Raw genomic sequence first — 22,377 nt, forward strand, 5'->3', positions numbered from 1 at the left:
CATCTGGGAGATGGGCAGAGAAGCCGGAGGCTTGGAAGCCACAGAAACGATGGATCTCCGGAGCAACAATGCCTTATCTCCACATCAGCCCAGGGCTCCAAATGAAAAGCGCATTTGCATAGCTGCTCTGGCCGAAGCTGCAAAGCTCATCAAGTGTTTGCTGGGGCTCTCGGTTGCATAGGAACGTACTTCGAGTACAGTACCGCGGCGGGCCGGGCTGGGCGCCAGGAAAACAACGGATTAATATTGGGAACGAGAAATTACCCACCACTGGGAAACCAATTAGGTCCCTGATCCGAGCTTGTTACATCGATGGAAATAGATGCGTTCTGGTCTTCACTCAGCTGGGGGTGCGAGGCACATTTCCAACTTGCTGGTAAGCTGCTGGAAGCGGGTGGAGGTCGGGGGGCCCAAACAAGAACCTCACTGCCCGACTCCCAGGGCACGGGGCGCGGCCAGAGAGGAAGAAAGTGAGCAAGAAAAGCCGCCATCAGGTAACAAGGGAGCAGCCACCGCCCTCTGACACAGCTCAAGGGGGAGGGAGGTGGCCTCAGGGGCCCGAGGGTGGGTTGCGGCACTGGGCCTCTGCCTCCCCTGCTGTGTGTCCAGAGGGCATCTGGGTGGTGGGGGGACAGCTCCCCGCCTTTCCTCAGCAGGACGCATGCCCTCACCAATCCTCTCAGGTCTGACAAGAGGTCCGAGGCCCCTGCAGGACCAGCTCCCCGAGGGGATCCCTCCTTCTCAACAGGGCCTGGGCGGGACGGGGATGACTGAGGGGTTACAGCAGTCCTGGCTAGATGGTTCTGGAGTTCAGAGAACAATTCCACCCTCTCAGCTGCTCCACTAGCCCCCAAATGAAGCCGGGGTGTGCGGCAGAGGGTTGTTGGCGCCTCAGCTTGGGCCTCTGAAGGCAGACCCGCACGTGTTGGTGTTGGCGTTTGAGGCCTGGGCCCCCCTGCCCTGCTCAGCCATTCTCTGGGCCCTGAGAAGGCTGGATAGGAGGTCTCCCCGGTCCACCTCACTGTCCTGGCCCGAGTCAGGCCCAGCCCCGGCATCCCATGACAGGCCTGAGTGGACATGGGCCCTGCTCTGCTGGATCTTACAGGGGAGGCACCAAGCCAGGCATCCTGGGGTCCCTGCAGTGGGCCCCAGAGCTGCAGGGGAGGGGAAGGCCACACCACACCTTGCAGCAGCAGCCCCTTCCTCCTCCTGTCATAACTCCTGCCTTTTCTAGGGCCGTCCACCCCTTGAGCCCCTTCTCCCCAGCAGCCTCCCCTCCAGGCTGCAGCTGTCTTTCAGGCCCTGGGGTCCTGGCTGGCCGACACTGAGGACAGGGCAGGGGACACGCGTGCTGAGCGGGGGCCAGCGACAGGGCCCCACACTGGCTGAGAGGACCAGCTCTCCCTCCTCCGCCAGTCAGCACCGCCACCGTCTTGCCGTCTCCTTCTCGCTTATGCAGGTTTTGGGGCGTAAGGCTGTCGAGGGAGAGCACAGAAGAATCAACATTAGCCAGCCTCAGTTCCTGAGGGCTGTCCCATGCCCTCTGGGTGGAATCCAAACTGCCTGGGTTGCCATCCAAGGCCCCTGGAGACCTGGCCACTGCCTGCAGCTCCCAGCAGCCTCTGAGCTCAGCACTCCTGGCACACTGACCCATGCCCTCTGCCTGAAGCAGGCTCTGCCACGCCACTCCTTTAGGCCTTTGCCCATGCTGTTCCCTCTGCTGGCCAACTCCGTGCATCTTTTAGGATCCAGCCCAAACACCACCTCCTCTGGGAAGCCCTCGCCTCGGGTGTCCTCTACTGGCTTTCCATGGCACAGGGCAGCCCCTTTGATATAGCACTTCTGCCCCTAACGGCCTTTTCCCTCTGTAGCCGCAAGGCCTGGCTTTCAGGAAGCCGCATCATGCTACGAGGTGCCTGCAGGGAGGAGGTGCCTGCAGGGAGAAGGCGGCACGTTGCTCCCGGGGTTCTGCCCCCATCAGCCCCTCCTCAGCCCCCAGGCAGGCTCCTGGGTGGAGAAGAGGCGTCTGAGGGCAGACAGGGGCGAGGGAGGAGGTGTGATGAGAGTTTGGTCTGAACAGAGAAGGAGCAGGCAGCGGGGGACACTCTGGGCAGAGAACGGACACTGACCTGGGTCCACCGCACTCTGCTTCCTTTTCGAGGTGGTAATGACTTGGTTTTCATTCATCATCTGCACGTCCTGATCCCCCACCTGATTCCTGTGGGGAGGGAGAAGACGGAAGATTCGATCAGGCTCCAAGGGCGTGTCCTCACCATCTGTCCTTGTTAGGGCTGGCGGGGGAGGCTGTGAGCGGGCTCGGGCGCACCTGATGGTGGTGTGTTTCTCCTGGTGACAGATGTCCGTGTCCTCGGTGAAGAGGATGGTGTGGTAGGGCACCGTGGGCTCGCACGTGGGCAGGATGCCCCCAACCAGGTGGCCCACCATGGCCAGGATCCCGTTGTACACAAGCAAGTCATCCACGAGCAGCTGGACAGACACAAAGGAGGGGCTGCAGCGCGTGGCCCACGGGCCCCCCTCATGTGACCTCATGTGACCTCGGGCAAAGGGCGTTCCTGCTCAGAGCCTGGCGTGTGTGAGCCGGGCCTTCGTTTTGATTCCAATCTTCACAGCACGAGAAAGGTGATGCCATTAGCCCATGCTGCAGATGAGGACACTGAGGCTCAAAGGACCTAAGCACCTTCAGCACACGGGGCAGAGCTGGGAGGCAAACTCGGGTCTCAGCCCCACGGTCTCTGCTCTCCTCACCCCAGACTCGCCTCCCGGCATGAAGAACTCCCTAAATCGGTATGCTTTGGGAAGAAAAGATGAAAGAAAAGCCACTTTCTCTTTTTTCGGGGGAGGAGGTTTAGATTCACAGTTGGATGGCAAATTTCCCCGCATCCGAGGACCAGGCGTTTGTGTCTGAGGTTGCAACAGAGAGAAGTAAATCAAACTGCGACAAATGATAATTGCCGGCGGCCTAATTACCAACGAGCATAATTATCTCAAAAAACCCAGCTAATAAGTACTTACGCCAAACTCCTTCACCCCTCGATGGGGTGTTTTCGCATAATTCCACAGTTTGATCATTGACACCGTGGTAGGCAGATCGAAAATCACATAAACCCGGTTCACCTGTCAGAGAGAAGAACTAATTAAAACAGGCATGTTTGGAAACAGAGGCGCTGGGCTGGGCCGGGGGTGCCGGGCGTGGGCACGGAGAGAGCCTGGTGGGTGCCCCGATGCAGCGCCGGCCCAGACTCGCCAGCCTGGGCTGCTCAGGCCGCGGTGTGTGGTGTTCCCGCCGCCTTTCAGCTCCTCAAAGCCCATCTTGAGTCCGGTCACGTGTGGCTGCGTTTGCAACAAACCGCTGAGCTGGCTCTTGGAGGGCCTGGTGTGGCCCTCATTTAAATACCCCAGGAGAACTGGGTGCGTCCTTCCCTTCCCCAGGTCAGGCCAGAAACACAGGCTGGGGCTCCATGGGCCAAGGGGACAGGCCCCAACTCCAGAGTCAAGGAGCACCACCCCCGGCAATCAGCTCAGCCCTGACCCCTGTTTGTCCTTCCCCAGTCAGGACTGAAAAGTGCAGCAGACAGGCCTGAGGGAGCGGCTGGGTAATCTCCAGCACGGGTCTGTGAGCCTCGCTGGGGAGTGGGGAGGGGGCTTCCCAGGCAGAATCAGCAGGTAAAGTGAGACTCAGCAGCCTCCAACAGCTCCTCCCTCACCCAACAAAGACTCTCTGATATTAGGGGCCCCTCGCAAGACAGGATAAAGCACTAAGTGTTCAGCGTTGGCCACAGGCTGCAGTCTTTGTTCTGCCCCAGGCCCCGGGTCTCGGCCTGTGGTCATCCTCACAATGCCCCAAGGTGGGGAGGGGGTGCGGCTAGGGGAGGGTCCGCCTTCTGATTGTACCATGGAAATAATAAAGGTCTAGATGGCAGTCCTCAAACTCAGTTGCCCAGGGGGCTCTTGCAGATACAAATGTTTGAGTCTAGCTGGGAGAATGACAGCTGGAGAATCTGCCCCGCACCAAACGGCCTTCACACAAGAGACAATGAACGCCGGCTGGCCAAGATTGAGATGGCAGCGGCTAGACTGGCTAGGGGGCCACAGGTTTGCGGCCCCGGGTCTGAGGGCTGATAGAGCTCTGAGTTTCCCCTTTGCAGTGGTGGGACGGGGACTGAGGGGCTGGCCTCTGCTCAAGGGAGGCTGACGGACACTCAGTGGGGGGGAATTTGGGTGGGTTATGGAAACTTCTGTCACAGAACTGCTGATGCTGCCCCTTCCTGTGTTTTGAGAGGAAAATGGACCCCCTTATCCTCCTGTCCAATCACATGGAGTGGACAAGGGGACACTCCAGTGGTCACCCAGATGCCCCAGACCCTGCTGCACATCTCTCCCCAGGCGTCTTGAGAGCTGGCCAGTGCTAAACCCACCTGTCCCATCTCCTGGCCCCTCTCCCTCTTGACCACCATTGACCAGGCCCAGGTGGGCGAAGGCCCGCCCCTAGGCTCACCATCAGGCCATGGAGCAAAAAGATAAGCAGGACCAACTGCAGGGTCCGAGATCTGGGAAACTGAGTCAGTTGGCCGGAAGAGCTGAGCAGACAGATGTGAGGCCAGAGAGAGGGCAGGGTCGGCTGTGACACAAGGAAGGAGCAGAAACAGCGAATGTGGAGAGGACGGGGTGGACTGCAGAGAAGCAGAGGCAGAAAAGAGAACCAGAGAGGGCTGGCCGCAGGGACCGACGGATGCCCGAGCCCCCAGGCCTGCTGCACTGGGGCTCCTGGCTTCAGAGTCCCACGTGGCCCTTTATCTCCCCGGTGTCCCCATATAATAACCATGCCTGGAGCAAAGAGAAAGAACGGTGGCCTGGAAGAGCCAGCCCCATTAGTGAAGGCCTGAGCCTTCCTGACAGCCCCCGGGCATTTTGACTTGTTCAAGCTTAACTTGGCCTGGAAGAAACATGTGGCACTGAGACCAGGGACAGAAAGTCCCCTGCCCACCCCAGGGCTGGGAGCTCCGGAACCCACCAGGCCCGGCAGGATGGGAGCCAGCCACATGTGCCTGCCATCGCTGGTGTCGTTCACTTGGTCGATGAGCTTGTCAGGGGTCCGCACGTCCCCGCACACGCCCTCCAGGGAGTTCACGCTGTCAGGGAAGGCTGCGATATCTGAGAGGCCTCTAAGCTGTCATAACCCGAAGCAGTGTGCTTGGCCGGCACCACGTGCCACTGGCGGCCGCCAGCCTCCATGACGCTGACGGCGTGGCTCGGGGGACGCCGGGGCTGGTGGACCTGGCGGGCAGAGCGGCCGTCTGCTGCTCTGGGCCGCCGGAGAAGTGACAGCCGAATTAGACGTTTTGGGGAAAATGAAAGCACGGAGGCTGAGGGGGGTGGGGGGGTGTGTGTGGAGGGGTGGCCAGTTTCACGGAGAGGGGCGGAAGCCATGCAGAGAGCTGGCTGAAAAAGGGGAGTTTCATGGGACTGCTGGGGGCAGGGACAAAAATGTTGCTGCTGCTCTGGCGAACGCAGGGCAAACTCTGCAAGGGCTTGTTTCTTTTGCAAGGGGACGGGGTCACAGCTGGGTTCTGCCTCAGCATGTGAGCAGGACAGCCTGACCCAGCTACTCAACTGACGGGCATTGCTGTGGATCCAGCGAGCCGGGCTCCAGCCCTGGCTCTGCCACTCCTGTGACATCTCTGGGCCCGCTCCCTCATCTGTGAAATGAGTAGAAGCATCCTATGCCCCAGAATTGATGAAGGATCTCTGAGGACACCAGATGCAGGCGCTCTTGTTAAAATCAACAAAGTCTTATCCACCCCAGGAATCACTAAGAACCATCAAAAACACCAAGAATCCTTTATCCCGGCTGAGGAGGATAGTGTCACCGGCAGAAGGCAGAAAACGAAACCAGGGACCCCAAATCGATGCCAGGAAGGCTTTGGGGTTTGACCCGTTCTGACAGTCCCCTAACTGTAGTGGGTCAGGGATCACCATCAAGAGCCCGGAGGGGTCAGGCAGGTTAACAGAAGAGAGGCAGGACAGCTCAGTGGTCACGAGCCTGGTCTCTGGAACCAGTGTGACCTTGGGCAAGTCACCCAGCCTCTCTGTCTCGGTTCCTCATCTGTAAAATGGGGTAACAGCACTCCCTGCACAATGAGGGCAGATGGTACCCTGCAACGGCCCTGGCACAGAGTGAGCCCTTGGTAAATATTAACAGGGTGTTTCGGGGCCTAGTAGACAACGATGAGTGAGGACTGAGATCAACTCAAAGGCCAGTGGACACTCGGTCCAGCCTTCGTCGCTGCACTGACTGTGGCCTCACACTGCCAATTTCTCAGGGTTTTCATATGAAACCTCCCGATTTTTAAAAAATATTAGCAACTAATTTAAAATATTTAAGAACTCACGGGGCTAACAGTTCCCACATTTTGGTGTGGGCATTCCATGAGCAAAGGGCTCCATGGTCAATAAATTCAGGACGCAGTGAGTTGAACGCAGTGCAACAGGGTGCTCCCTGCAGGCCTTGTCAGAGCCTCTAGAACGCCAAAGTGCCTGTGGTTTTCCGGGAGGGGCTGCAGCTGTAGCCTCTCCTGCTTCCCTGCACCACAGGACTCCTGGTTTTGTGGAACTCCTGTCACGGGTGCCCTGGCAGGTGTGGCTGGGAGCTGCTCACGGCTGTGCCCATCACGAGGGCCAGCATCTGACTGTCAGCAGAACCCACCGGCATTTTTCATCCGGGGTCTGGGTCCCACAGGGACGTCTCCCTCTACATCCAGGGCTCCCTCCCCTGACCCTTCTATGCTCCCGCAGTCGGAGCGGAGCCCCTTTCTGCCCAGAAAGGATACTGTTTTCCGACAGGGGGATTTTCTCTCCGCGCTCGTCATACAGCTCCAGGCCGGTGAGACCGACGTAATAGGGGTCACCCCAGCTGGTCAGAAGCTGAAACTGGAAGATGACTGGGACACGCCATTCAGGAAACACAGGCTTAATTCTCCGAGAACAAAGTCAAACAGTGACAAAGAGAGCACGCAGATATCTATTGTTTTGGTTTATAGAGATGAACGAGAGAAATAAACCATGTTTTCCTCTCACTAAGACCGAAGCCTATGAAAACATACGTGGCATCAGATTTTCTTTAATTTCAACTGCGTATTTCTCTGTGTGCTTTAAGAACCTTTCAAAACCTTTCTCTGGGAGACAGGACAGGAGGGGAGGGGAGGGTGCCCTCCAGGGAGCTGGCAGGGGAAAGATTTGTGTCACAAACTCATTGTATGGTGCTGAAGTTGACTAGGCCTCAAGCTATCTCATGCCTCAGTTTCCCTGGCTTAGAATGATAAGAACAGAGCACCTGTTCCCTCCTCCATTCATTTCAAGTGTGCAGGGGTTAAGAGCGGGAACGCATGAGCTTGGCAGCACCAGGAGGGATGGGTCGTGGCAGGGTGACCCGCCATTGCTACCTCAGTCAAACACACACACCCAGGCATCAACCCTTCCTCAGCCCTGTCCCCATTCGCTCCTGGCGTCCCCAGGCAGGGCAGGAAGCCTGAGAAGCAGCACGGTGGCTCCCAGGCGATGGCACAGCCAGAGGCGGTGCTTCCAGAATGGGCTAGTGGGAGAGCCAGGCTGCCTGTGTTCGCTAACCCGGCCCCGCTCCTGCCCAGCTGTGTGGCCGTGGGCAGGTTACTCAGCCCCTCTGTGCCTCAGTTTTCTCAGCTGTGAAATGCGGGTGCCGGCCGGGCCCACCTCATGGGGCTGTGGTGAGGACTGAGCTAGTACAGGCAACCCACTGCGAACGGTGCCGGCCGCGGCAAGGGTCCCGTAAATTTGAGCGATTAGTCCTTCTCTCCTCACCCCCTCCCTGCCCAGCTCCCAGGAGAGCCCCCAGTCTAGTCCCGGGTCCATTCCTGCTTCTCGGGCCCCTCCTGCACCCTCAGCCCGCCAGGGGGCGGGATCTGACCCGGTGTTGCTGCCCCTGCCTGTCCCAGCAGCACTCAGCTGCCCGAGGGCCTGCGAGTCCTCCCCTCCTCTCCTCAGGTTCCCTGCACGGCGCCCCAGCGACCTCGGCTGGGGCCTGCCTGAAACCCTGGCCAGCAGCTGAGGTCTGGACCTCGCCTCAGGGCTGGCAAGGCGCCGGCAAGGGCCTCGCCCTCCCGCTGGGTCCCGGCCCGGCCCCCGAGGGCCCGGGGTGTGCTGCGGCCGGAAGGATACAGCCGCACGGCATCAGCGGTGCCTCGTAGTCCATGCTCGCCCGCTCCAGGCTTCTCACGTCCAGCCTGAAGAGACACAAAACAGCACCAGGGGGTGTCAGCGGACACGCACCTGACCCGCTTCTCCTGTCCTGCCTAAACTCTGACCTTTGTCTTTGACCTCATTCTCTTGTCTTCTGGAAAGGTGCAGGTGTTCCTTTATCTAACACCTTGGGACCCTGAGCTCACGTGGTTTTCAGCTGATCCAGGAAGAAGCTCTAAGCGACAGCCGCCCTGGACCCAGGCGCTCTGAACCAGCCCAGCCTAGCCCAGACCGTAACCGCAAGACGGACACCAGTGCAGACAGGTAGAGAGCTGTACTCAGCAACCTGCCCTCACTAACATCCTAAATTCCCCTCCCCTGGGCGGGGCGCAGCAGCCATTTTTAGCTCATGCGATGTATGTAGAAGCGTGATTTCAAACCACGCACCTGCAAGCTTATGCCCACCTCCACACGCGCTGACGCAACTTCCCCTTGAATATTCATTCTCTACCCACCTCCCTGTGCTCGGGGGGCCATAGCTTTGTGAAATTATTCCCTATGGTCTCCGTTTTCCTTTGCTGCATGCCGCAAATAAAAATTCTACTCTGTGAAACAACTACTGGTGCAGTTTGATTTAACTCCCAAGAAGGGACGCACGTTTGGTTTGGTAACAGAAGCAGAAGATCACAACAGGCCAGAATCGCTGGCCAGTGGCTCCCCAGGCGACAGACTGCAGACGTGGTGTTTCCCGTTCCCTGGGGGGCCCTGCGCAGGGAGCGCCCATGCTACTGGGGGAGGCCCCGTCACCGCCAGTGCCGGCACAGGGCATTCTCGGGCTTCACCGATACGGACTCTTCTGTGACCCCCAAACAACCCTAGGAGGTGGGTACTCTTCTATCCCTAGGCTGTGGATGAGGAGACGGGAGCACAGAGAAGTGAAGTCACTTGCTCAAGGTCACACAGCTGGTAGGTAGCAGAACTGAGATGTGACCCAAGGTTGTCTGGTTCCAGAGTCCACTCTCCTAACCACTCCACTCCACTGCCCCTTCATGAATAAGGCAAGTCCACACTGCTGAGAGCCGAGCAAGACCCATGACGGGGTGACAGGGTGGAGTGCTGGGCCAGGGCAGGCTACCTGGGGTGGGCAGGGAGGCAGCCGTGGGAAGAGCCAGAGCTGGGCTTTCCAAGCACAGGAGCAGCCGGAGCAAAGGCCCTGAGGTGGGAAGGGGCTGGGCGGTTGGTGTTCGTCCAGAAAGCAGCCAGGGGCTGGAGCGCAGGGTGGGATGGGAGGAGGGCAGGGAGAGGAGGCTGGAAGGTGGGGGGTGCCCTGAAGGCTTTGGCTTCGTGATCCTGAGCAAGCGGCTTCACTAGCCGGGGCCTCGGTTCCCTCATCTCCAAAATGGGCATAATAATGCCTACTTCCAAAGGCAGGTGGAAGGATTCCCTGAAGGGTGAATACAAGGCATCTGGCACCAGGGAGCACTGGGAGGAGAGCTCCCCTCCACGCTCCTCCCCACGGGGCTGCTCTCTCTGGTCCACAGCCGGTGGCCCCTGCTCCGGCCTGGTTCCCTTCAATTTCAGGGGCAATGTTATAATTAAGTGACTGTTCCCATGACTGGCCCGAGAAGCGATCCCAGTCAGTGGAGGGAAACTCATTTTGTTTCGAGAGCTTGGCCTCTGGCGTTTGGACATCGGGGGTTTAAATGAGTAAACTTAACGTGGCATTTACAAATTGTTATGAACTTAATGCAGCGGAGACTGGGGCCGAGAAATCCCAGTGAATCCACGAAACGCGAGGCTCTATTTGTCTCCTTGAATCTTTCTAAATCAGGAACATAGAAACCAGAGAAGGAAGGCCTTCCCCGAATCGGCTGGCAGGCATTTCTGGAATCAAGGCAGGCCGGAGCCTCTTTTCCTAGCAGGAAGCACAACGAAGCATTTAAAATCTCAAGCACTCCAGACTGTGAGAAACCCAAACATCCCCAGACAAGGTGGGTACATCCCCCAGGCTTCCGGAGAGGCTCCACTGAGCTTGAAAACGGCCAAGTTGAAAAGCAGTGCGTTTGATCATCATTTCAAAACCCTTTCGGTGTACACTTCAGAGCACCGCGCAAAGCCGGCGCCGCGGGCGGGGAGGGTCGTTCACGGCGCCCCCTCACCTCTGGGACGGCTGGGGCGGCAGGCGAGCCTGGAGGTAGTCCACAAAGAGGATTTCTTGAGCAAAATCAAAGTGGCAGTTGCCCGGCCCCTTCCGGATGAGGAAGCCCTCTGGAGGGGAGATGCACAAGCCGTCCAGGGAGACGTGGACGATTTTGGCCTAGCAAACAAAAGAAAAAATATGCCTGAGGAAAGGAGCCAGCGTGGAGGAGAGCCATGTGTGCTGACATGGCCGGTGCTGCTGGCAGCTGGCATTTACGATGGAGAGCCTTCACAGGGTCCCCAGGCTTGGGAGAGAGCTTGGTCTGGCCTTTCTCCCAGACCGGAACCACCTGGCCCAGCCCACTTTCCAGGGTCATCCCTACTCTGTGTCAGGCGCTCTGCTGCCCGCTGGGCAGAAAGCAGGGGACAAGGCAGGTGAGGCCCTGCCACAGTGGACACACAGACATTCTCTGGTCCACTCAGCAGCAGGGGCCTGCGGTGGTATGACACGGTGGTCAAGGGCATGGACTCAGCTGCTCTGACATCCACCATTAGTGGTTGTGCAAGTTACTTAAGCTCCCTAAGCCTCAGTTTCCTCATCTGTTAAATGGGCTCAATGATGAGTTGACTTATATAAAGTATCTAGAACAGAACAGTGCCTGGCACAGACTACGCACTCGGTAAGTGTTAGCCTGTCCTGATCCTTCTTCAGACCCCAGATCACACATCACCACCTCTCCTAGCACTTTCCTCCAGGACAGAACGAGCCCCTTCCTGATTTTCCTTCTCATAGCCCTTAGCTCGTCCTTTTAGGGCATGGACTCCCTAGCAGTGTCCTCAGTGGTTTCTGGGTCTCCCTCGGTGACAGGGACCCCAGCTGGACCGTCGCTGTATGGGCCTCAGGGCTGGCACACAGCACGTGCTTACCAAGAGCTTGCTGAATCAGCGGGATTTGGGTCAGCATGTCCCCCTGTTCTAGGCCAGATTTCACCAGCCGGATGGCCAGGACCTACCAGTACATCTCAAAGCCTTAATGGCAGGTCTGAGTTAGCTCAGCTCTGTCTCCCTGGGCAGGGGTAGGGGAGCAGAGAGGGGCTCTGACGAGCCAGCACCCTCTCTCCGACTACATGTTTTGGAATCAGGGTTCCTCGCACCTTACCCCATCTTTGTGGTAGCAACACGGGCCCAGCTGCTGACTGGGGCTGACCAAGTGGGCTATCAGCTCTGGGCGATGCAGGGGGCTCCTCTGTGCAGAAAGAGACGGGCCTTGCCTTGGGTCTCATGGACAACTAATGTGGCCCCGGGGCCTTCATTCCTGCAGCATTTAGGGAGCCCCTCTGTGTCAGTCGGTTAGTCACAGGACACATAAACCTAACAGTTCAGGGTGACTGGCTTCAGGCACGACTGGATATGGGGACCTAAAGCTTGTCCCTACATCTTCACTCTGTTCCCCTAGGTGAATTCCTAGCCCAGCCCCAGGGCTGGACCTGTGACCCAGACCGGACCAAACTGACAACTGTAACCCACGGGCCGTGTGACTGGTTCAGGGTCATGGAACTCGACCAGAACAATCAGCATGACTCCTGGGTTCTGCGGGCTCGCCTTGAAAGAGGAGTTCTTTTCCACTTTGGGGCACGCAGGATGTAAGCCTACAGCTGCCAGGTTTGCCCTGTGGAGAAAGCCAACTGAAGGGAAGCTGGCAACAGAGCAAAGCAGAGGCCCAGGAAGTCCTTGTCCCTCGTCAGCGCCACCACTTCCTCCAGGAAGCATCCTTGACTACCCCAGGCCTCTGTTCGTTCCCCCGGAGGGGGCTTCTATTATCACCTCCATCTTGTAGCTAAGGAAACTGGAGTTCAGAAAGGCTAAGCAATTTGCCCAAGGACACACTGGAGGGATTTGAAGCCCCGTCTCCTAGAGTGTAAGGCCTGGCTCTAACCACATGCCAGGGGCCCCACGGTGCCCAGCAGGGCCTTGCGGGGTAGGCACGCGATGCGTCTTCCTGGGGAGGGGCCATAGTTTCCATCACACTGCCCCCTGGGATCTGCCCTCTCAGGTGGAGCCCCTCTCCCCATCTCCCTCATCCCACGGCGGCCATCGTCACTGGCACCAAGGCTGGTGGGGGTGGACCTGGGAAGCAGGGGCTCTGAGCCCAACATTTCCAGGCAGTTAATCCAGGGCATGGAAGCTCAACTGGAAAGACTGATTGGCTCAAGGGAATGTAAAGGCCCGGAGGCATGAGCTGAGGCAGAAGAATGTTTTTTTAACGCCAATATATCTGACTTCTTAAACCTGCTGAAACTGAGAGCAACTTACAAAGACACCAGGGCAGCCTGGGGAGGGTTTGTAAACCGCACTCAGAGAAGCTGGTGCTCTGGAGGAGGGGGCCTGGGGTGCTGGGGGCTGCGACTCCGCCAAGGTACCCAGCACGGTTCTGATGGCCCCACAGGCCCCACAGAAGGATTCTGGCATGTATGAAGGGTGCCCAGACGGGGGCTCACATGTCCCAAGGCCGAGTCTGGCTTTGTCAACTTCGTGTGGCAGAGGGTAAGACCACCCCCCCGAGGCAGGCATCCTCCTCCTCCTCATTTTACAGATGAGGAAACTGAGGCCCAGGGAAAGCAGGCCACTTGCCAAGGTCACGCAGCTGGTTAGGGTCAGAGCTGAGATTCAGATGCAGGGCCCTGTGTCTTAGGGCCCTAACTGCACCACTGTGCTTCAGACGACCTTATCATCATCCCTTCTACGTAGTGGGAGGGGACAGATGTTTCACACTTCGCAGTCACGTGAGGACAGGAAAGCCCAAGGAAAGGGGCACTCTGATGCAAAAGAGGCCCCCGCTTTTTCACACCCAGCAGAAGAAGAGCGCAACGTGGAAATTAAAGTGTGGACTCCAAGCCCAGCAGATGTGGGTGGGGCTCCAGCTCTGTGACCTTGGAGCAGTGACTGGACCTTTCTGAACCTCAGTTTTTAATACCCTGAAAGATGGGGGTAATAATACCTACCCCAGAGGCTGGGACCAGAGTCCAGTGAAATGACAAAATGCATGTGAAGCCCTCAGCCCAGGGCCAGGCCCCCAAAGTGCTCCAAGAACAGGACCACAACTGACCACTCTGAGTTGGGGGCTGGGCCTGCTCAGGACCCCTGGGCCCCCAGAAGGAACAAGGTGCTGTGGTTTCCCAAGTCTGCCCTGCTCTTTAGTCTGCATTTGCTGTTTGCAGAAGGGAACAGCAGCGCACTCTCTCCCTGGCTGTAGCCCCCCAGCTCCATTTGGAAAGTTCTGGAGGATTTATGCTCCTCTCCGGCAGCCATGCCAGCCATTCATCAAGGTGCCGTCTCCCTGACAGGGGACTGAGCGGGGCCACTGTTCCCCGGCTTACCCCTCGATAGGTGTCCTCGGGAGATTTGTTGTAGTTCCAGAAGCGCAGGCCTGCGATGTTTTCGGCTCTGTCAAAGCAGATCGTGACCACGTGGTCCAGCCCCGGCAAGAAGGGGATCAGCCACATGTGCTCATCCTCCGTCGTGATGTTGGCGCCATCGATTAACCTGCACGCAGCGGGGAAGGAGCAGTGAGATGGGGGTGGCCCAGTCCTTCGGGAGAAATGACAGCACAGGGTCCGCCCCCACTCATCTCCCCGCGGCGGCCCTGCCTGCACGAGCCTGGCTGGATCAGGAGCATCCAGGGAGGCGAGACTAATGAGAGCGACAGCGAGGGGCCATCTCTCATCTGTGAACTTAGACAAAATAAGAAAATACGAGAAAAAATAACAGTCTATGCTGTTAAAGGTGCGGTGAAGAAATCAACAAGGTTTAAAAAAAAGGGGAAAATGTGCCATTTTTCAGGACCCTTTAACCCAGCGATCCCATTTCTGGAATTTTTTCCCCCTAAGGAAAATTTATTCAACATGTTGGAAAGGCTATCTGCACAAAGATATTCATTACTTATATTAGCAAAAAAAGAAAGAAAGAAGGATAACCTAAAAGGCCTCAAAATAGGGAAAAGGTTAAGTAAATGTGTACAGTTGTGAAAATGATAATCCCAAGGAAGACGCAGTGACAAGGAAAAGGCAGGCTATGGGGTGGCAGAGGCACTGATTCAATGCTATCAAATGAGGACAGGGAGCAGAGCGATTATGCAAAAGTAAAAACCACATTTGTGTCAGAGGGTATGGGACGTGACTATTTTTCTCTACTTTCCAAACTTTCTGTAAAATGCTGTATTGACTTGATGGTACATTTTGAAAGAATTCTATCTCTTCTTTCTCATGCTGGGGGAGAGAGAGAAGAGCCCCCCGGGTGAACTTGGCAGCTCCTGGCGGGGGACAAGTACAAGAAGGGGCAGGTGCCCGTTGGGGGAGCTGGCCTGGCCTGTAACCACACAGCGTGGGTCTCCTGGTGCAGCCCGTACCATTGGGAGGGAGCCCCCAGCACCCTGGTGTTCTTCTCGGCCGCTCTTCTGAATGAACCTGTCACCTTGCCCACGCTGCACGCCCACCCTGGCCAGTTTCTGGCTCTCCTGCTCAGACATCCTGCCTCATCCCCTCAACTCTGCCTGTGTTTGTCCCAGACCATCCTGCCACAGACTGCCCTGGACTGCTCAGCCTGCCTCTGCCCACACCCCAGACCTATCCTCAAGGCTCTGGCCCGTGTGTCTGGCACTGCCACTGAGAGGCCTTGCCCTGGGGACAAGGGCCCAACTCTCAGCCACTTGGGCAACCCCTCCCCTCTCGCTCCCATTCCCTGGTGACTTTGAAGCTGCTGCACTGGGAGAAACTCAGGCTACTGCCACGTTTCCTAGATTTTAAAATAAACTTTATTTTTTCCTTTTACATTTTAAAGTTTTGGATTTGGAATAAATCTTACAATCTAAGTGTTCATCCAAGGAGGTAATGTTTCTTTTTTCCTCTAAAAGGCTGTTATTAAATTGATGGATGGTGTGTCTTACAATTGCTGGCACCTTGAAACTGAGGAAATTCAGCAATTTAACACAGGGGTGTTCGTGGAATTAAGCTGGGGGCTACCACTAGAGAATCTTCTATTTCCTGCCAAAAGCAATTACCTCTCTGTCCTAGTACTGGGGCTGCCTCCATAGCAAAACTGTTGCCCAATTCTGAGAGTGGAGAGAATGGTTGAAGTGTTTACAGCCGATGGTGAAGGGAGGTCCCTACAGACCCCCCTCAAGAATACCAAGGTGATATTTTCTAGCTCTGTCCACAGGAAAGCCTAGAAACGACGACCGACCCAGTAGCAATGAGCATCCCTTGTGGCTATATTATGGTCTCTAAACACCATTTCCCACTAGAAGGAACCAGGGCTTCTTGGAGAAATGGCCGATTCCACGACTGGGACGAGAAATATACAAGATGAGCCTGGAATATCTTGTCATATCAGAAAGCAGGGAAGCTGCCAAAGACGACTAAAAAAGGATTCGGGCTGCTGGCCCGGTGGTGTAGTGGTTAAGTTCAGCGCGCTAAGCTTCAGTGGCCCCAGGTTCGCGGGTTCAGATCCTGGGTGTGGACCTACACCACTCCTCAAGCCATGCTGTGGTGGTGACCCACATACAAAATAGAGGAAGACTGGCATAGATGTTAGCTCAGGGCGAATCTTCCTCAAGCAAAAAAGAGGAAGACTGGGGACAGACGTTAGTTCAGGGCCAATCTTCCTCACCAAAAAAAAAAAAAAGGATTCGGAAGCTCCCAGTATCTGAGGGGGACAATTTGAGCATCAATAGGATAAAAACTGCAATACGTTGAAACTCTTCAAACACAGTATGTTTCAATCCATAAGTTTATGATAGTCAAAAACAAATAAATATCTTAAAGGATGCTAGAGAAACAATTAATTTGAAAACTGAAAAATAAAGGAAAAGAATCAGCATCTAGACTGCCTTTCCTGTTTGAATTGTACCTTAGAGTAACCAAATAATCGAGTGAAATTTTCTCTTTATTGATGGAAAAAAGAATGATAGGATCAGTGTATCACCATTTTGCAACCCCTAATAAATTAATGGATCTAGCCACTGAGCATCATTCGCCGCCAACATCACCAAAAGCCTGATAACCAGACATTTTATACATCCTGAAGGGAATACACAGTGACATCCACGCCCCAGCAGTCATATCTTGTCCTAACGGTCAAACCTCCATCTGATCACGCCTCTAGATCCAGTGAACAGTTTGCAAGAAATACAGGGGCCTGAGGAACAGGTTAAATAACACCATAGAGAGGCAACTAGTAAGATCCAGACTCTTCAGGGCAAAAACCTGGTTTCTTCCACACATAATTTACAAGAAAAAACAAAAAAACGATGGAAGGGAATCTAGAGATTACAGGAAGCTTAAGAGACATATCAACCAATCACAACGTATGGACTTTATCTGGATCTCAAGTCAAGGAACAAACTGTTTAAAAAGGGGTCGGGGGCTGGCAGGGAAACAGGAACAGGCTGGGCATCCAGTCATTTAAGGAATCAGCATTAATTTTTTTGGTTGTAATAGTGGTACCGAGATTATGTTTTCTTTTTAGAGTCTCATTGTTTAGAGTATACACTCAAATATGCAGAGATGGAGCGCCACCAGGCTCAGGATTTGCCATGACATAACCCGGGCGGAGAGGCAGCTGTGGGGGTTTGGATGAACACGCCAGGCAGCACGAGCTGATCTCTTTCGCAGCCAGTAGCTGGGTTCTGGGCCCCAGGAATAAGTGTGCAGGAGTGGGACCGGCCACGGCTCGGAGCGCAGAGTGGCCGTGAGCAGAGTGGCCGTGAGCGGCAATGACCGCAGGGCCTGAGGGCTGCGGGGGAGGGGCGCCTTACAGGAGAGCAGGGAGGAGTCAACCACTGACCCCACAAGTGCTCTGGGCCAGGCAGCGGGTACAGCTGTGATGTGACAATCCCCTTCCTGCCCCCAGCCATGGGATTTATTGTCCCCCTTCTACTGATAAGGAGACTGAGGCAGGGGAAGACAATCTAACTTAGTGGTTAAGTGCATGGATGCTGATCTCCTGTGGGCCTGCATTCCAATCACGGCTCTGCCACTCAACCAGTCTGGGTGACCTCTGGCTAGTTCTTAACCTCTCTCTACCTCAGTTTCCTCACCTGTAAAGTGGGGGCCTCTTAGGGCTGTTGAATGTTTCAATGGATGAATATCTGTAATCTGTTTAACATAGCCCAGCATCTGGCATTTAATAAGTGCTGAAAAACTGGCAGCTCTAATTTCAGTTATTATTTTCATTACTATTATTATTGGAGACATTAAGAAACTTACTTACTAGCTGGCAAGGGGCAGAGCTGGGATTTGAACTCTCATCCCTCTGACTCCCCTAGACTCCTCTTGTTCACACCACCAGGCAGGGCCTAGGCCCAACAGCTGTCTTGAGCAGCGGGGCCGAGCGCCCATCTGCAGAGTGTGGGATCGATGCTATATCTTGGGCTGGTCCACTTACTGACTTGACTCCACCCGGGCTTATGAAATCCGACAAACGCAGAGGACAGTGCAGCCCCAGCCACCTGTGGAGACTTCTCGGCAATCACCTCCGACCTCAAGGAGGAGAAAGCTTTCAGCCCTGAGAGATGCAGTCCCTCAGGCTTAAACACAGAGGCCATCACCGCAAAGGCTTACCGAGCAGCCACTGTGTTCAAGGCCCTACGTGAAGCATGTGGAGAAAACAAAGCACAACCACGTCTGGAAGCAGGAGAACCTGGTTTCGAATCCTGTCTCCCACCCCCAGCTGTGTGGCTCTGGGAGGGTCACCCTTCCTCTCCTGAGACTCAATTTCCCTTGACTATAAGATGGGAAGACCACAGACCTCACGGGGTGGCTGGGAGAAGGGGGAATGGGAGATGCTATTTGATATTTGAGTCTGAAGTCTTAAGATGCAGAACAGGTCCTCGAGCCCCTGCTGTTCTGAGAGGCAGCTGCTGACAAACACTTACTTGTCCAGGGTCCGGGAGTCATCGCTGTACTCGGGGAGGTCATTTAAGTCTCTGGGGGAGGCGGAGATCTGGTGCAGGTGGATGGGCAGTGCCTGGCCGTCCTTGCCCACCACTTCCAGGCCCGTGAGCCCCAGGTAGTGCAGGTCTCCCCAGGAGGCAGTGAAGTTCAGCTGGAGGCCTGCAACAGGAAGACCAGCGGCCCGTGAACCGCAGAGGTTCCAGAGGAGGAACCTGAGATGGAGGCGGGAAGAGGAATGACCTTCAGCCTCTGCATTTTACCAACTTGAAAACCCAGACTCAAAGGAAAGTGCCTTCAGGGTGGGCTCTGCACGTTTCCTCTTGGTGGCCCTTGGGCTGGGGACACTGCTGATGTCTGTAGGATGAACACACCAGTGTCCTTTAAACCTGCACACAGCCCTGGATCCTTTCTCCGCTTACCCATCATGTCTCCTCACCCCATGCTTACCACCCTAGTGTGGCTTTCAGTGCTGCTTGGCCAACAGGTCTTACCCATCTGGCTTCTACCTATTTCTCTCAGCTCATCCCCAGCTCCACTCAGATTATCTTTTGGTCACTCATATTTACATTCCTCTCTCCCATTACAGGGCCTTTGCACATGCTGTTCTCACTCTCTGGCACTCACATGGCCTGGTTAACTTGTGCTCATCCTTCAGATCTCAGCTCACTTCCTGAGAGAAGCCTTCCTGCCTTCTTGGACCACATCAGACCTCCATTCATAGCCTGCCATGAACCTCGCCTTCCATGCCCGGGTCCCCACTGTGATCCTGTGATCATTCGGTAAATAACTGTCGGTCCTGCCAGACAGCTAACTCCCTGAGGGCAGAAACCTCATCTGTTTTGTTAGACCATCCTGTCCCCAAAGGCTGGCACAGTGCCTGGCACGTGGTAGGAGCTCAGTGCAGATGGAATGATGAAACAAGTAACTAACGGAGGCAGTTACGTCAGGAAGCCACATCACAAATGGACATTTTGTGCAAATTGGCCACTATTGTGAGGATTCACGTGGATTCAGGGTAGAGGAAGTGACCTATGGTGGCACCTCCATCTTTTTGCCCCTGCCCCACCCCTGCTCCATCAGAGACCATTGAGAAGTGATCTTCTGTGATCCTGGGGCAAAACAGCCCAGGTGAGTCATCCATTTGCCCAGAAACTGCATGAATCTGCTCGTCAGGCCCCATCAGACATTTGGCTGGAACGTCTCTCTCCTTCATGGTTTCCCACTCAAGCAAGACCAAGCCCAGTGAACTCTTCTACCCTCGCAGAATTTGGAGCCAATTTTATCACCCTTTTGGGTGGCTGTGTTGAAAGATTCACAATCTTTGCAACTTTCACAGAATGCCAGCCCTGGGGTGCTGAGAGGACGAAGACTGGATGTCGTGTGGCCCCACCCATTTCAGCTCAGAGGAGGGGGTGGAAGCCCAGGGAGGTCGCAGGACGTCCCTGTGGCTAGGAAGTGAGGCCATGCCATGCAACCTCCCTGGAGCTTGGCTTCTTCTCCCACGCCCCATCATCTCCCCACATGCAGGTGAAGACATCCTAGAACACTCAGCTGCCAGCCCATCTGCCAGCTGACCAGACACACGAGCAGGCCCAGGATAGGCCTGCCAAGCCAGCTCAGGTGAGAACTACTCAGCCAAGCCGCTGAAATTATGAGCCAATCACAAATAAATGGTGGTCGTTAAGCCACTAAATTTTGGATTGATTTGTTCAGCAGTAAAAGCTAACTGCTACGCTCCTTCTCATCATGAGTCTGTGCTCAGAGAGGCCTTCCCTAACCAACCAAGCTCAAATAGCACCCCCATCATTTTCTAAACACTTATTCTGCTTCATTTTTTGTCATAACACTTATTACCACCTGACAACGTGCTCTATGCTCATTTGCTTATTTGTTTTCATCATCTTCCCCACTAAGATGGAAACTCGCTGAGGGCAGGGACACTGTGAGCTGTGTTCTCTGCTGTATCCCCAGAGCCTAGAACAGTGCCTGAAAAACAGATGGTCAATCAAAGTATTTTTTTTTTTTTTGTGAGGAAGATCAGCCCTGAGCTAACAGCCATGCCAATCTTCCTCTTTTTGCTGAGGAAGACTGGCCCTGAGCTAACATCTATTGCCAATCCTCCTCCTTTTTTCCCCTTTTTCTCCCCAAAGCCTCAGTAGATAGTTGTACGTCATAGTTGCACATCCTTCTAGTTGCTGTATGTGGGACGCCACCTCAGCATGGCCAGACAAGTGGTGCGTCGGTGCGCGCCCGGGATCCAAACCTGGGCCACGAGGAGCGGAGTGCGCGCACTTAACCGCTAAGCCACGGGGCCGGCCCTTTTTTTAAATAAATGATGGGTTGAAGAGTAGGTGGTCAGTAGATACCTGCAGCTAAAGGAACCAAAATGAAACCACTGAGTTTCACCAAATTCATAGTCAATGGTAGACAAATATTAATTGGTCACCCACTATGTACCAAGCCCTGTTCTGGGCACTGGAGATAGGGGTAAACACACAGCAAAACCCCTGAACTCTAGGAGCTTCTATTGTAGTAAGACAAACAGTGAACACATAATGAATAAACACGATGGCTCCACAGTCATGAATATCACCAAAAAAATAAAAGAGATGGGATAGGTGGGGACCGAGCAGGAGTAAGGGCTGCAGGGGGGCCTCTCTGAGGAGGTGAATTGGAGCTGAGACCTGGCTGATGAGAAGGAGGCCACCGTTCTTCAGCATTTCTGGAAGAAGAACATTCTAGGCTGAGAGGACAGTAAGGGCAAAGGCGCTGGGCTGGGAACAAATTTGACCTGTGGTTGGAACCAAGTGATGGAGGGGGAAGGTGGAGGAAAATGAGCTCAGAGGGTTGGGCAGGGGCTAGATCACGTCATGAGGTCTGGATTTTCTTCTCTGCCGTGGGGAGCTACGGATGGTTAGATTTCGAAGCAGGGGAGTGACATGATCTTATCTGCATCTTGGAAAGCACTCTCGGGTTGGACTCTGGTGGGAGATGAGGGAGGAGGCTGTTGCAATAGTGAGGGCCTGGACAAGGGTGGTAGCAGTGAAAATGGGGGAGAAGTGGACAGAGTCAGCATCTGCTTTGGAGACAGCACTGCCAGGATCCTCAGTGGCCTGTATGGAATAAGGGAAAGAGAAGACGTTTTGCCCCAGTGGCAGAGTGGCTGTGGATACCGCTGCTGAGATGGAGAGAAGGCCGGGGGGGCAGAGGAGGGAGAAGATCTGGGTGAGAGGGATCACCATGAGCGAGTAATACCACCTCCCCCTGGGAAAACAAGAGACAGCACCCCAGCCTCTCCCAAGCCTGTGCCATCCTTTGTTTGCCTGGCAAGATGCACTGGGATGCCATCTAATTTGGGGCTGCTCTGAAAACAATTACTCTCCTTTTTGAGCTAATATCCATGTTCCATATTCATTTTCCTCTGGTGTATCAATTAGTATTTATATAAATGGAAATTAATTTTGTTATTTCTCTCCCATGTTTCAAACTCTCTCAGCTCCTTTCCTATTCATCACTGCTGATATTTGCAAAACTTCCAAAATTAGTGTCATCTGCAAATTAGCAAGTCATATATCCCCTTTCAAAACATTAATAGGATTGGCCTTATTTACCAACCCCACCGCATCCCCTGGGTCACTTTTTCAAAGCTCTCTCCATTTGCACAGGCTGGTAAAGTGGGTCTAGGATCTTGGATACAGTGAGGGAAAAGCCAAAGGTTCAGCGAAGAGAGATCCAGGAATCGAAGGCTTCAAGACATGCAGAGGGTGCTCGGCCAGAAGGTTCTTCTGCCTTCCTACTGACTAGAGAAGCATAGAAATTATACTTTTCTAGCAGCAAAAAGGTGTCTGAGCTCTACTCCAGGGAAATACTCCCAAAGGCACTGAAATAACATTTCTGAGAAACGTCAGAAGCCGGTTCAGTGGGAAAGACATTTGCAGACGGCGTCTTTGGGGAAATCATCAGATGAAGGGGACAGTGGCTGCTTCTGGCCAGCCTTCCATCCTTCCTTCTGGTTACGGCACTCTGACCTCCTCCGGAACACTGTTTGGGTGGCTGA

At 54.9% G+C, this 22,377-nt stretch overlaps 1 protein-coding gene across 3 annotated transcripts in view; it reads right to left on the reverse strand.

The window, feature by feature from the left end:
* Positions 1 to 915: 915 nt before the first annotated feature.
* Positions 916 to 22,377, reverse strand: part of KATNIP (katanin interacting protein) — a 187,029-nt gene continuing 165,567 nt past the window's right edge. For all 3 annotated transcript variants that reach the window (XM_058569798.1, XM_058569799.1, XM_058569800.1), the window contains 10 exons: positions 18,302 to 18,479; positions 13,749 to 13,914; positions 10,392 to 10,549; positions 8,212 to 8,276; positions 6,849 to 6,959; positions 5,033 to 5,172; positions 3,034 to 3,135; positions 2,327 to 2,487; positions 2,130 to 2,218; positions 916 to 1,475 (listed from right to left, as the gene is read on the reverse strand). In XM_058569798.1, the coding sequence (XP_058425781.1) occupies positions 1,417 to 1,475; positions 2,130 to 2,218; positions 2,327 to 2,487; positions 3,034 to 3,135; positions 5,033 to 5,172; positions 6,849 to 6,959; positions 8,212 to 8,276; positions 10,392 to 10,549; positions 13,749 to 13,914; positions 18,302 to 18,479 (1,229 nt within the window). In that variant the 3' untranslated portion in view covers positions 916 to 1,416. The remainder of the gene's footprint in view (positions 1,476 to 2,129; positions 2,219 to 2,326; positions 2,488 to 3,033; positions 3,136 to 5,032; positions 5,173 to 6,848; positions 6,960 to 8,211; positions 8,277 to 10,391; positions 10,550 to 13,748; positions 13,915 to 18,301; positions 18,480 to 22,377) is intronic.

This window comes from Diceros bicornis, chromosome 26 (genome assembly GCF_020826845.1).
Source record: "Diceros bicornis minor isolate mBicDic1 chromosome 26, mDicBic1.mat.cur, whole genome shotgun sequence".
Taxonomy (NCBI): Eukaryota; Metazoa; Chordata; class Mammalia; order Perissodactyla; family Rhinocerotidae; genus Diceros; species Diceros bicornis.